We start from the raw sequence: 14,473 nt of genomic DNA on the forward strand, positions 1-14,473 counted from the left end.
ATACAACAATAAATATTGAAAGTTTTAATAATTTACAATTATGTTTTTCGTCAAATAAAAATTTAACAATACAAGATATGTTTGATAATTGTTTAAAATCAGAAACTTTAGAAAATGTAAAATGCGATAATTGCAAGGTAGAACGTGATAAAACAAAAACTACAGAAATAATACAAACACCATTACATTTAATATTATTATTGAAACGATCTAGTATAAAAAATAATATAATTAATAAGATACACGATTATGTAGAGTTGAATGAATCTATAAAAGTAAAAAATGAAAATTATGAGTTACATAGTGTTACTGTACATAATGGTGAAAAAATTAGAAGTGGACATTATTATACATATAATAAAGATATATCGGAAAATAAATATATATATATGATGATGATAAAGAAGTAAAAAATGTAACATTTAATGAAATTAAAAATTTAAAATCACCACATACACCATATATGGTAATTTATAAAAAAAAAGATGATAATGTTAATTTACCTGAAAAAAATAAACAAGTAAAAAGAAAAAATGATGATGATGATTATTTAATTAATAAAAAAAAATTTAAACCAAATAAAGATATAAAAAGAAAAATCGATAATAAAAATAGCGACATTTCTTGTATTGTTGAAAAAAAACAAAAAAATAATAATAATAATAATAAATTGGAAATAAGTAAAACATCAATATTTCATAGAAATAATATTATATCAGTTGATGATGATGATGATGATGATGGAACAAATAAATCAAATAATTTAACTCCAATAATAACAAATAATACAACAAATTCATTATGTAATAATATTAATAATATAAATATGAATTCTTTAAATAATACATCAAATTTATTATGTCAAAATATGAAAAATGCAAAAATTTTAGGATCAACTGATACTTTAGATATTGATATTGATGATTTACCAGATGATGGAAAATGGTCTAATAATAAATTAAAAGGAAAATGTATTGATTGTTATAGAATAGGACATGCAAGTAAAAAAAATAAACTTTGTGAATTTAGTGATTATAGACAAAAAATTACATGTACAGATTGTAAAAAAAAAGGACATAAAAGTAAAAGATCATCATGGTGTTTATCTTATAAAAAAAATAAAATTGATGATAATAATACATCAAAAGCAATAAATGTAACAAATTCAATAAATAATTCAAATATAATTATTAAACAAATAAATCAATCAAAAACAACATCATCAATAATATGTAAAGATTGTAATGAAACTGGTCATGCAACAAGAAGAAGTAAAATTTGTAAAGATTATAAATTAACTCCACTTGAACGTAAATTTGGAAAAGATACCAAATTAGAAATGTATTCAGTACAAATGGGTCTAAATAATCTTTGTGATAATGAGTTAATTAAAAATGAAATAATAAATACAGTCAAAGAATTATCAGGACTTTCAATAGAAAAATCTATACAATTTGAATATTTTTTACGACATAAAGACCGTTGGTTATTAAATAAAATTATTACATCAAATACACTTCCTCGATTAGAGCATATTGGTAAATTTTTGCATAAAGATTATAAACCACAATCATCAAATGATGATGCAATTGAAATTGAAAAATTGACTAAAGAATTTCGTAAACTAAATTGTAATAAAAATGAAGAACGACGTCAATATGATTGTACAGGACGTTCACCATTATTTGATGAAGAATACAAAATATTTATAACTAATTTTTCCAATAATGTTAAAATGCATGCTGAATCAAGAGTTAGAAAATTTATATTACGAGAATTAAACAAAAATGAAGATAATGATGTAAAAAAAGAAAGAATTTCATGGTATAAAGCCAATAGAATGGCTATAAATTTATTTTGTAATGGTAAAATTGATGAAAAATTGGCTAACCATGAATTATTTATTAAACATAAAAATTTAAAATTTAAATCATTTTATGACAAATGGTGGCAATTTTTGGAATTTTTTATGGATCTTCAAAAATATATTAAATTTAAATTAGTACCAATACAATCACCAGGATTAAAATGTCAAACAATAACTACAACTGGTGCATTTACTTTATTACGTAAATTATTTAAAGATAAGGGTGCTCAATCTAGTCGTACTGGTGCACTTGATGATGATAAGCCAAATGAAATGTGGGATAAATTATTGCCAAATTTGAAAAATCATGAACGTATTAATAAAGCTTTTGCATACAGTATATCAACAAATGGAATATATGTATCAATTCATTGTGCTAGACCTATCAATGAGTCTAATGTTAAAAAAGATATATATAAAAAATCAATAAATATTGATGACTATGATGGAGTATATTCATTTGATCCAGGTGGTGTATATCCTTTAGCTGGTATTTTTGTTAAAAATATTAATGATATTGGTGATGAAACAAAAGAAAAAAAAATATTACTAAAAGCAACATCATGGCGTTATAGAACTGGTCAATATCATCGTAAATATAAATTACATAATTTAGGATATGATAAACTTGAAATATATCTTCAAGAATTAATGGAAATGAAACAATTTAAAGATATTGATGTTGATGATCCATCTAATTATATAAATATTACAAAATTTCGTTTAAAATGGTTTGACAGAGCTCAAATATTTTTTCAAAGAAGAAAAATTGCATGGTTATCATGGAATGCTAAAATTAATGATAGACGAGAATTAGCCAGATTTGTTAATTATATAAGATATGGTCAAGAAAAATATCATCCAAATAAAAAAGATTTGCCAAAACACAACAAAACAAAATATAAATATTTAAAATATGGACCAAAAACAGAACAACAAACAATAAGAATAAATAAAAATATTGAAAATGCTAAAATTCTGAAAACAAAAATGGCTGAAAATCGTAAAATTAAAACAGCAGCAAGAATTGAAAGAAGAGACAATATTTTAAAAAAATTAAAAGAAAAAAAAAATAAAAAGCAGTATCAATTAGTCCAGCTACAAATCCAGTTAATGAAGGTAAATTGAAAAACCAAAAAAAAAATAAAAAAAGTAAAAAAGAAAAAGTAAATTTACCAAAAAACAATGGAAAAGTACTGGTTTTTATTGGAAGAGTTGAAATGCCATCAGGTATCAAAGGACATGTCCAAGCACCATTATGTCGTATAACTCGAGAACTTGCTAAATGTCCAGATATTGATATTGCATTAGTAAATGAATATAATACTACAAAATTATGTTATAAATGTGGAGAAAAATGTTTTGTTAGTATATCACCAGACAGGTATGTATATTGTAAAAATTGTAAAACTGTCTTACATAGAGATATAAATTCTAGCAAAAGCATTATGAATTTAGCTCTTGCTGATTATGGTATAAAACCAACAAGTTTTGTTAAAAATTATTCATCTTATCGACCTAATTATAATAAAGTTGATAATATAAATAATCCATAATCAAAAATAACAAAAAAAAAAAAAAAAATACTTAAATTAAGCGTAAAAAAAGACTGCATGTAATCTTCAAATTTATTGAAGATTGCATGTAGTTTTTTTTTACGTATGACCGAAAGGTTGCAACTGTTTTTATATTGTGAAGTACCTGTGAAATAAAAATACAAAAATAATAAAAAAAAAAAAAAAAATAAGGGAAAAAAGAAAAATGGGTATAGCAAGTGAAACGAATCAAAAAGGTACAATATATATGTATACAACCACAATAAACTTGGAATATTATCTTTAATTTATTAAAGGTGAGAAAAGGATAAAAATAAAAAATAAAAATAATACAGTTAATATCTCAAACTCTAGCAGTGTAAAATAAACCTCTGTCGACACTTAATTTTCTCAATATACATATATACATCATATAATATCAAGTATCAACATACCCAAGCTTGTTTTTCTTATTCAATTATTTTGCAAAATCTAAATTTAACTATTAACATGAAGAGTTTCTGGATCAAATTACTTTGCCAAGAGTTTACTTATATATACAAACTAAACTCTAGATAAATAAGAAAAATAATAAATAAAATAATAGCCTTGAAAAATAACAGTTAATTTTAACTTTTTTCTTCCTCATAGGCTTTGAATAATAATAATATAATTTAAGCATTTTACTTAAAGTCATTTTTCTTTTTTCGCGGTGATCGTCACGACAGGAAAAAAATAAAAAAAAAAAAATTCAAACTTTTACGACAAGTCATCCTTAACGACCTCACACACCGACTCTTCCAAAACTCATGTGGCAATCGATCTTCAACAAATTTCTTTTATTTTTTCTGTTACTAAGAAGTTTTTTTTTTTTTTTTTTTTTCTTCTTATTTTTCCCCTTTTATTTTTTTTATTTTTTTTCCATTATTTCTATTATTATTATTGTTATTATTATTCACATCATTAATTATTTGAAAAGTTTGACAAAATTTATTGTTATTATTATTACAATATTATTCAATTTAATAAAATAAATAAATAAATAAATGGCAAGTGTGAAAACTTGTGATGCACTAGAGAAAATAATTTTGCTTATAATCAAAAAGGTAAATATAAAGTGTAATATATATGAGTTAATAATAACTTGTATATATACTTTTTGAGTTGACGCTAATGAACTTGGAACAAACACTAGAAAGTAATTATAAACTTAATGAGTCTAGTATGCTGACACACTAGTCATATTTTAAAGTGTTGATACAGCATGTTATCAATAATAAAACTTTAAAACATGTTTATTAATTTATTAATTATTTTTATAATATTAATAATTAATAAACATTTTCTTCATAGTTTAGATAATATTGATTAGTGTTTTGAGACATTATTAAAATGTTTTTAAATTATAAACAATGTTCAAGTAAATTTATAATAAAAAAAATATTAAAATTTTAAAAAAGGTGATATTGACAAAATAGATAAATTTTTATTACTATATAAAATTATTATTATATATTTGTGTAAAGGTATTACGTTAAAATGACCTAGTTGATTATAGTCCAAGTAATTTAATGTTAGCCTTTTTGCTTAATCTAAAATGTCAGTTGAGATGAATTAAAAATAAGGAATGATATATATGTATGTTGTTGGATAAGTTGGGTAATTCAACATTGTAGAGAAGCTTACCTATATCTGGAGGACATGTCAACATATAGTGTGATTCACATTTTGGACATGGACTTGAGATCTTGTATACCACACAATATATCGGATTAAATTCACTTTGTCTACCTGAGTACAACAATGAATTTAATATGTGGTTGGTCATCTATTTGTATGATAACTTTGTTTCATCTAATTATTATGAATATAATTGATAAAAAAAATAACAAATTTTAATATACACTCAGACAAAATTCAAATGATGAATATATTATTTTATAAAAATTTTAAAACGTATATTTTTATTTATTTTTTTTTTTTAAATTATAAATTCAACGTTAATTTATTTTTCAAGTAAATTTTAATTTTTTTTTTTTATTCAACTGTAGTTTTATTGTAAATATGATTGAGGTAATTCACATTCGTGCTAATAATTTTTTCAACTGAACTCAAAAGAGTTATTTTTTATAATCATTTCGAGCAATTTTTTTTTTTTTCCTTTTACGTTTTAAAATATAGACTTGTATTTACTTCAATTATTTTATTTTTTTTTAATGTTTTATTTGTTATTCTATGAATATAACTGTAATACATTTGTATATGTAAAATATCATTTCATGGATCATGTTGTATTTACATTTTAAAAATGAGTATTTGAAAAATAATAATGATTTATTATTTTTGTGTCGTAAAACTTTAATTTTCACAGCCCCTCGTGATATGAAAAGTATAAAATGAAAAAAAAAAAAAATCATGACTATATGTCTGTGTGTGAAAAATATAAAGATTATTCGGTCTCTTGGTAGCTTAGAGTATCCATCCTCATATTTTATACCCTTCTTGACTACATAATACCCTCAACTTCAAGCACGAATGTCCTATTTTCAAGTCTCAAAAAAAAAAAGAATTTTTATTTTCTATTTTTACTACTGTACACTTATATATTTGTCACAATTTTTATCATCAAGTTTTTTTTTTTTTGATTCAGTAAAAGTAAATATATTGCTTTGAGTATTCAAATTATTAAAATGACTATTTAAAAAGTACAACAATATACCTTCCATGTAAGTTCTTTTTTATTTTTCAATTTTTTAAAAAAAGTTTTATTCTCGTAATTATTCATCTTAGATATTATTTATTTATTTTTTTTCTTTTTGTCATTCACCAGTAAGATTAATAAATATAAACTTCTTAGCAGATAAATAAAAAAAAAATCTCTTTTTCCATAATTAAAAAACCTAAGAATACGATAGTAATTAAAAGTATTTAATTGAGATTTTCGAAATGGGATTAAATTAATTGGTTCTAAAAGAGTTTAACCCTCTCTTTGAATTTACTATTTTCCTACAGCCATTATCTAAATGTTTGTATAATAAAAAACTTTATTTAAAAGTTAAAATTTATTTTAAACAAATTTTAAAAACAAATAATTATAAAGTAAAATTGAAATATATATAATTTCAATTAAATAAAAAATTTTAAAATACTTTTACAAACCACATGTAACAAGCTTTGAGATAGCAAAATACAAAGTCGATATGCACGGCATTTGGCTACCAATTATCAGAACTTTAATATGTTAATTACAAATTTAACAATTTTAAAACTTAAAATACTATTTTAACAGTGTGCAAACACTGTAAAATCAAAGCTTTTATAACAAAAAAAAAACTATTCTTCAAATAAAAATAATAATAGTATTTCTTGATAAAACAAGCACGTAAATTTTTTGAAAATTTTTTATTTGTTTATTTTGTTAAAATCAGAAAGATGCATCTTGTTACCAACGTGACAAGATTTTTGAGAGTTACTTTGAAAATTCACTAGAATATGATATTAGAAAAAAAAAAAAATATGTTCAATCAATATATCTATAGATAGATGTTGATAGATACATAGATTTTTTTTTTTTTTTTTTTTTACTTGATTTTGGATACAATAAGTTTTGTGTAAGTCTTAGATGTTTTGTGTATACAACAAGTTTATCAAAAACCTTTTGATATCCACAATACTTAATCGAGTTTGTGAAAGTCTATCGAATATAGGTACAAGCTTGATTGAAATGAACAAAAAAACCATTAATTTTAAGTCAGCATGTTCTATGCCCTGTAATCTCTTATCTGTTCACGTTTTGTATTTTTTTTTTTTCTTTATCTTATTTATATCTTGGTTTTATTTATTTTTTTTTTTCTTAACGTGAATAGATCCCACAACGACTCTAATCATTCCAACTGTCGCATTATCTGTTCAACTGACAATCACTCTATTTTCTATTTTCTGATCAAACTGTTGATGTTACATCAGTCAAGTTTAGATCAATTTATTCTACCCGTTAATATAATAAAACACAATAAGATAAGATTAAAAAAAAAAAAAAAGAATTATTAATATTATTTTTTTTCTTTTGGAAAAGGTGAAATTGTTTGGGGCTTTTCAATTTTTTTTTTGTCATTTATAATACAACAGTGTATATACAAAAGTTTTGTCGACAATACAATATATATTATTGTATTATTTATTTTTTTTTTTTATCATAATAAATAATAAGTTCATTGAATTATCAATTTATTTTTATCTAAATAATTAATTTTATTATATTATCCATTTGATAAATTAATATCGTAAAAATATTTTGATAAACTTTTTTAATTATTAACAGATAAATATTATGAAACGATTTTTTTTCGATTAGATAAACACTATATGTATTTATCCAATTATAAATACATTGAGTAAATATTTTTTTTTTACTTGTGAATATTAAATTTATGAATGTTTATATATTATATGTACTTATGAGTGATGAAAACATTGAATATATATACGGTTATATATAGGATCAATAATACCAACGGGACTTGACCTCATGAAAGTACTTTAGTCAGTTAAATTCCCGTTGGACTAAGTCCATATTGTCGGTTACAGAGCTTTAGTTTAACTTTCTTGATTATATATCAATTACAAATTTTCAAATTTAGACAATTTTATATGTTAAATTAAATTCATTTATCTTGTTGATAAATTTAATTGATATTAAATATCATAATGCTATAAATTTTAATTCATATAAATTAACTTTTACAGAAATCTTACTAAATAGTGTATTTTTTTTTAAAACTTTTTAAATTGTTTAATAGCTTGGAAACTGAATTAATAAAAAGTTGTAAAATAATTTTTACTACAGCTTTTTATATTCGTTCTTAAACAAACTCTTTAATTATATAATATTATTATAAATTTTGTATTTTTAATTAAATCATTCGTATAAATATTGACGCGAATAAATTAAAATAAATTTTGTATTCAATTATTTATAAATAATTTATGAATATTATTAGATTTTTTTTTTTTTTATTATCATGGTGAAAAGTTTGTATCTGCAATATAAGAGAAATGTGATGAGGTTTAAATCCCGTGGAATTTAGTAATACTCCGGTGGCTCGTTTACAATATACATGTTGACGGTACATTAAAGTCCAGCATAACAAAATGCAATGTATGTATTTTACTTGTGGGTTATATATATCACTTGCAGCTTCATTTTGTCATGAACTGCACGTTGAAATTTTACGATTTTTAACGATGATAAAAAGACAAACTCTCTCACTATAAACACACTAAAAGAAAAATAATTTGATTATTTTTTTTACAACTATTTTTAATCAAATATTTAAAAAATATTATTATAATAATGTTTTTTTTTTTTAAATTATCACATTTAAATTACATTTATACTGTATGTATAAATTAAATTCTATGTATTTTATTTTTTCAACAGAAAAATAATTATGAATAAATATTAAAAATATAAATATGGTAAATATCAAGTTTTATTTTTTAACATAAACTCAAGAGTTTATTATCTAACCATCTGGGAGTTGAGAAAAAAATAAATAAAAACGCGTAAATCTGTAATAAAGTTGATGCACAACGACAGAAAAAAAAATGGCATATGGATAGCGAAGCTTGATGTGCTTTGGGATTTGTAGCGTTTGTTGTCAGTCGTGACATGAGTGCTTCATATAAATCAGTAGGACGAATAGAAAAAATAAAAATAAAAAAACCAGAAAGATAGAAATAAAAAAAAAAAAAAACAAATAAATAAAAAAAACAATAATACTTATTTTTTTTTACCTTTTTTTTTTTTTTTATACATTACTTTTTATACATGTGTCGGTTACATAGATGAGCTGACGCACAGTGTTTTTTTGTTTTTTTTTTGGATTTCCGTTTTAAAAAGTTTAGAAAACATTTGACATTGCCTCTATTTACTCGTAAAATTTTATTCCCCTTATTGGTCTTGGAAACAATGAAAAAATGTATTGTTGATTTTTCGTATTTTTCTTTGGCAAATCAAGCGAAAATTTCGTTTTTTTTTTTACCCACAAAATAAATAAATAAATAAGTAAAAAAGTACAATGAAAATACACATGAAATATCCGATAATAATAAATGTATAATATTTTTAAAATAAATATATATTAATTTAGAAAAAAAAAAAATGAATATATATATTAATTATTTAAATTTGTTTCAGGTAAATGGAACATGGTCATTACCTGAATTTGTTTGTGACTTTTACATAGCAGTGGATGTGACCTGCAGTACAAGTTCAATATTTAATTTAGTCGCCATCTCAATTGACAGGTAATAAATATTAAATAACTTTAAAAATAAAATATAAAAAATTGCAATTTCAGTAGTACGAGACTTGCCTTGTTCAGACACATGAAACGGATTTCAAAGAAAAGTTGAGAGAAAAACATAATATCCTGTAGATAATTCTTTTTTTTTTTTTACCCATATACGTGATGTGAATGAAAAATAATCATCACAAATAAGAAAAACTATGACGCAGTATCTATACATCTATTATTATTATTATTTTATTTTTTTTTGTTCGACGAAAAATAAAATTCATGAAGCGTCGAGTGAATCGAGCGATAATGATCAATGTCATGTGTCAATCAGCATCGAACGTTTAATCATGAATTCAGTCCACCTTTGTATATTTAATGCATTTTCAATATATAACTCAAGTTTTATTATTTTTATTAAATTTAATTGGTAATTTAATACATGAAATTTATTCAAAGTACACTAACAAAATTATCAGAAAATATTTAACAAAAGAGTAAATATATGATTTTATTCTTTTTTTTCTTTTTCAACTCAATTTAAATTGTTATATTAAAGTACTTATAAAAAATCTTTTTTAACTTTTTCGTTTGGTATCCATGAATATAAATTATATGAATACTGGTATTTCTGTCTTTTTTCTTATAAAATTATTCACGACACGTTTCTCGATGAACCGTTTGCGTACTTCCCAAGGCACTATCACGTCTGGTAAATGTCATTAACGTTAAAAATAATACAAAAAATGACCAGCATCAAATGAAAAATAAATTAGATTTCTGATTCAGTAAATATTATTGTTATAAATTTTATACATAATTATTGTTATCATTTTTGTTTTTTAATTTATAATTGAATTATTTTTATTATTTTCTTTATAAATATTTAATTAAAAAATAGAATAATAATAATAAATTTTAATAATTGAAAAATATAAAGAGAAAAAAGACAATGCAAAATGAAAATGAAAAAAATATTATTTTAAATTTTTATTAAATAATATTTTTACAATCAGAAATTTTATTATTTGGAAATTATGGTCAGTTGTATTGTAAATAAAAATTTAATGACAATTAAAAAAAAAATAATAACAATTTATTATTTTTTTCTTTCAAAGCAAATAGACTCATTGTTTGAATATATATAAAAAAAAAAAAAATAAAAAAAAATATTTTTATATCATTGATATACTCTAATGAATATAGTTGATGTAATTTTTCATTTTGATTAATAAAAAAAAAAATTTCATTACAGATATATTGCAGTGACACAGCCAATAAAATATGCAAAGCATAAAAATAATACAAGAGTATGGTTAACGATACTACTTGTATGGGCAATATCAGCAGCAATTGGCAGTCCAATATTACTTGGTTTAAATAATACACCAGCACGTACACCAGATGTATGTGTTATTTACAATTCTGACTTTATTATTTACTCAAGTTTATCAAGTTTTTATATTCCCTGCATCATTATGGTTTTCTTATACTACAGTATTTTTGCGGTAAGTCATGAAAATATATTTTTTATTTTAAATAAAAATTTTATTATTATTTTTATATATTGCTAAATTATATTTTTTTTTTTTTTTTTGCAACTCTCCTATAAAAAAGAAAATGAAAAATTTTAAAACAAAATATAAAAATTTATTATTAAACAAAGTTACAAGTTTATTTAATTATTACGAGTTAAATATATTCTTTACTTATATAGCTGTTAAGTTGGTCCTTAAATTTTGTCCAGTTGTTTTATTTAAGTTAACAGTTTATTGGTGTTAATATATACTTTGAAAATTCAGTTTTATATGCTACAAGCACTTTGAATAAAAGACCCTGTTGTTACATACTTTGTTGTAAAGTCATTTGATAGTTTGTATTAACTATAAACCTTTAAACTTTATTATCATTTTGTATATGTATAAAATTTATATTTCAGGCATTGAGAAATCGTGCTGCACGAGCTAAAGCAAATCGTAAACCAAATCTACGGGAAATGAAACCAGGAAGTATTATCAGAAAAATCGTTCATACACAGGGGTGAGATTTTTTTAAAAAATTTTATATTATTTATTCAAAAATTAAATAATAGTTATCTTTAAATTAAATCATTTATATTATACTCAACGTGTGACTGTTTTGTATATTATAATTAAATTTAAAAATATAATAATTTATTTTAACTATAAAATAAATAACTTTATAGTTAAATATGTTATAAATTTACCACAGTATGGTTACAAATTTGTCGATGCCACGTTGCACACTGAGGCAACTATAAAATTATTCGCAGACAACACCAGTAGTGCATGTTAATCGATAAGCCATGTTCAGTTTTCGAGGAAATGTTCATATTTTATATATCAAGCTACATGAATTAGAAAAAAAAATTTAAAAAAAAATATATCATAGTTTGAACATGTATATAAAACTAAAATAATAATTATTTTTCTTAAATTTTTTTCTAATTAAATATATATAGATAGAAGAAAAATATTATAAATAAATTAGTAAAATATTTTAACTAAAATCACGCAGTGTTTTTTCTGTTGCAAGGTTTGCAGAAACTACATTGGGGACTGCCGCCCTCGCGGGGACGGTCCAAGAAGAGCCAACAAATACAGCATCTGGTAGTAATGAAGAAGATGATGATACACCACTTGATCCAGTTGTTATTATATCAAATGAAAAAAGTACTGAATTTTTTATGGCAACAGTCGTTGAAGAAGCAGCGTAAGATATAAATTAAAAAATAATATTAAAAAAAAAAAAAAAATAAACATCATTACTAATTAGCCATTTCAGGTTTTTATATAGAAAAAAAAAAATTGTTTCATGAATTAATAACATCATTAAAAAAAGGAGAAATGATACATTCACATTTAACAATAAAGTTCAAGTAAAAAAAAAAAAAAAATGAACATAAACAAAAAAAAAATTGAATACAGGATTTTTTTAATTAGGTTTTTTTGTTTTTTTTTTTTGAATGTATACTTAAATTTTAAAAATATTATTCTATGCTTTTTGTGTTTTATATATTACAGTGTTGTTGCTCAAGCACATTTGGGTGCTGCTATGATACAAGATACTGGCTACAGTGATGGTTGTGGTAGTAGTACAATTGTTAATGAACAAATTGAAACAATAACAAGTCATAATCAAACAATGGCAACAGGACAGTCATCATCATCAACATCATCACCACCAACTGGTTTACGTTCATCAACAATACAAACTATTAATAATAATAACAATAATAATAATAATAATAATATTAATAATAAAAATAATAATAATAATAAAAATGGTAATGGACTTAATAAAAAATTATCATCTAAAAAATTAAAAGTAACAAATTCATTATTACCAGTTATAAATATTAAAAAAAATTCAAATATATTAAATTCTAATAGTAAAAAAAATAATAATAGTAAAAAAATAAGTGAAAGTGGTAGTTCAAGATTTACAATATATAAATCAAATAAAAATAGTAAAAAAAAACGTGAAAAAAGTTCAGCTAAAAAAGAACGTAAAGCAACAAAAACACTTGCAATTGTACTTGGTAAGAATTTTTTATTTATTATCTTTTTTTTTTTTTATTTTTTCATTTATAATTAGGTAAATGTATATTATTTTTATTTCATTTATTTATTTTTTTTTTTTATTCGATGAATAATTTTAAATGATATTTATATTTTTTACAGGTGTTTTTCTCATCTGTTGGTTACCATTTTTTTCGTGCAATGTTATGGATGCACTATGTACAAAATTAAATATGGATTGTAATCCAGGACTATCAGCATTCATAATAACATCATGGCTAGGATATATGAATAGTTTTGTTAATCCAGTAATTTATACTGTATTTAATCCAGAATTTAGAAAAGCATTTAGAAAATTAATAAAAATTTAGAATTTATTAAAATTATTAATAAATAATATAAAAATACACATGTCAAATAAAAAACAACTGAATTAATAATATGGAAATTTAATGAATATGGAAATTTAATTTTCTTGACCTTGGATATTTTCAGTGTCATATTTAAAATATGAAAATATGTATATGTACAGTTTTAATCAATGTCTAATAAGTGTGTATAAAAATGATTTAATCTCACGTGTATACAAGCTATTATTCCATCATTTAGAATATCGGTTAAAATTAAAAAAAAAAAAAAATAGTTTGATTAAATCTCTATACATTCTTGTAAATAATAATAAGTAAATAATTCAATGTATTATTACAAAAAAACACGCCATGCCAGTATTAACATAGACACATTGATATAAAGTTTAATTTAACAAAAGAAAAAAAACGAAAAAAAATTAGAGAAATAAATTAATAATAATCGTTTTTGAAATATATAAATATCAAAGCATCAGTATCATATGAATGAAATTTTATCTGGTAATTATTGAATGAATAATGATAATTTATATGAGTGATTTTATTAAAATTCTCATTGATTTAAATAATATATTATTTTTCAAATAATTACCAGCTCATTGAGCAATAATATAATTTAATTTTTATAAATTATTTATTATTGTATTATTTTTTTTTTTAATTATACTAAATATTTATTAAAAATATGACATATCAAAATGAATCTCAACACTTGACTGATTCACAATAGTGTCTGTCTGCCATTTCTTTGATAGATAAATTATTCATTATAAAATTATCATAGTAATAAAAAATAAAAAAAACGAATCAAGCTGTGAGTACATCACAAAAATAATTAACTAAATAAATCAACGAAACTTTT

The 14,473-nt window shown here is 21.8% G+C and overlaps 1 protein-coding gene across 1 annotated transcript in view; it reads left to right on the forward strand.

Annotated features, from left to right (window-relative positions):
• Positions 1 to 14,030, forward strand: part of LOC122853713 (dopamine D2-like receptor) — a gene marked incomplete at its 5' end in the record, with an annotated part of 67,562 nt that extends 53,532 nt beyond the window's left edge. Inside the window, 6 exons of the mRNA XM_044154130.1 lie at positions 9,602 to 9,711; positions 10,957 to 11,209; positions 11,641 to 11,741; positions 12,240 to 12,434; positions 12,746 to 13,263; positions 13,406 to 14,030. Of these exons, the coding sequence (XP_044010065.1) occupies positions 9,602 to 9,711; positions 10,957 to 11,209; positions 11,641 to 11,741; positions 12,240 to 12,434; positions 12,746 to 13,263; positions 13,406 to 13,614 (1,386 nt within the window). The remainder of the gene's footprint in view (positions 1 to 9,601; positions 9,712 to 10,956; positions 11,210 to 11,640; positions 11,742 to 12,239; positions 12,435 to 12,745; positions 13,264 to 13,405) is intronic.
• Between the last annotated feature and the right edge of the window lie 443 nt (positions 14,031 to 14,473).

The sequence above is a fragment of the Aphidius gifuensis genome, linkage group LG4 (assembly GCF_014905175.1).
Source record: "Aphidius gifuensis isolate YNYX2018 linkage group LG4, ASM1490517v1, whole genome shotgun sequence".
NCBI classification, from domain to species: Eukaryota; Metazoa; Arthropoda; class Insecta; order Hymenoptera; family Braconidae; genus Aphidius; species Aphidius gifuensis.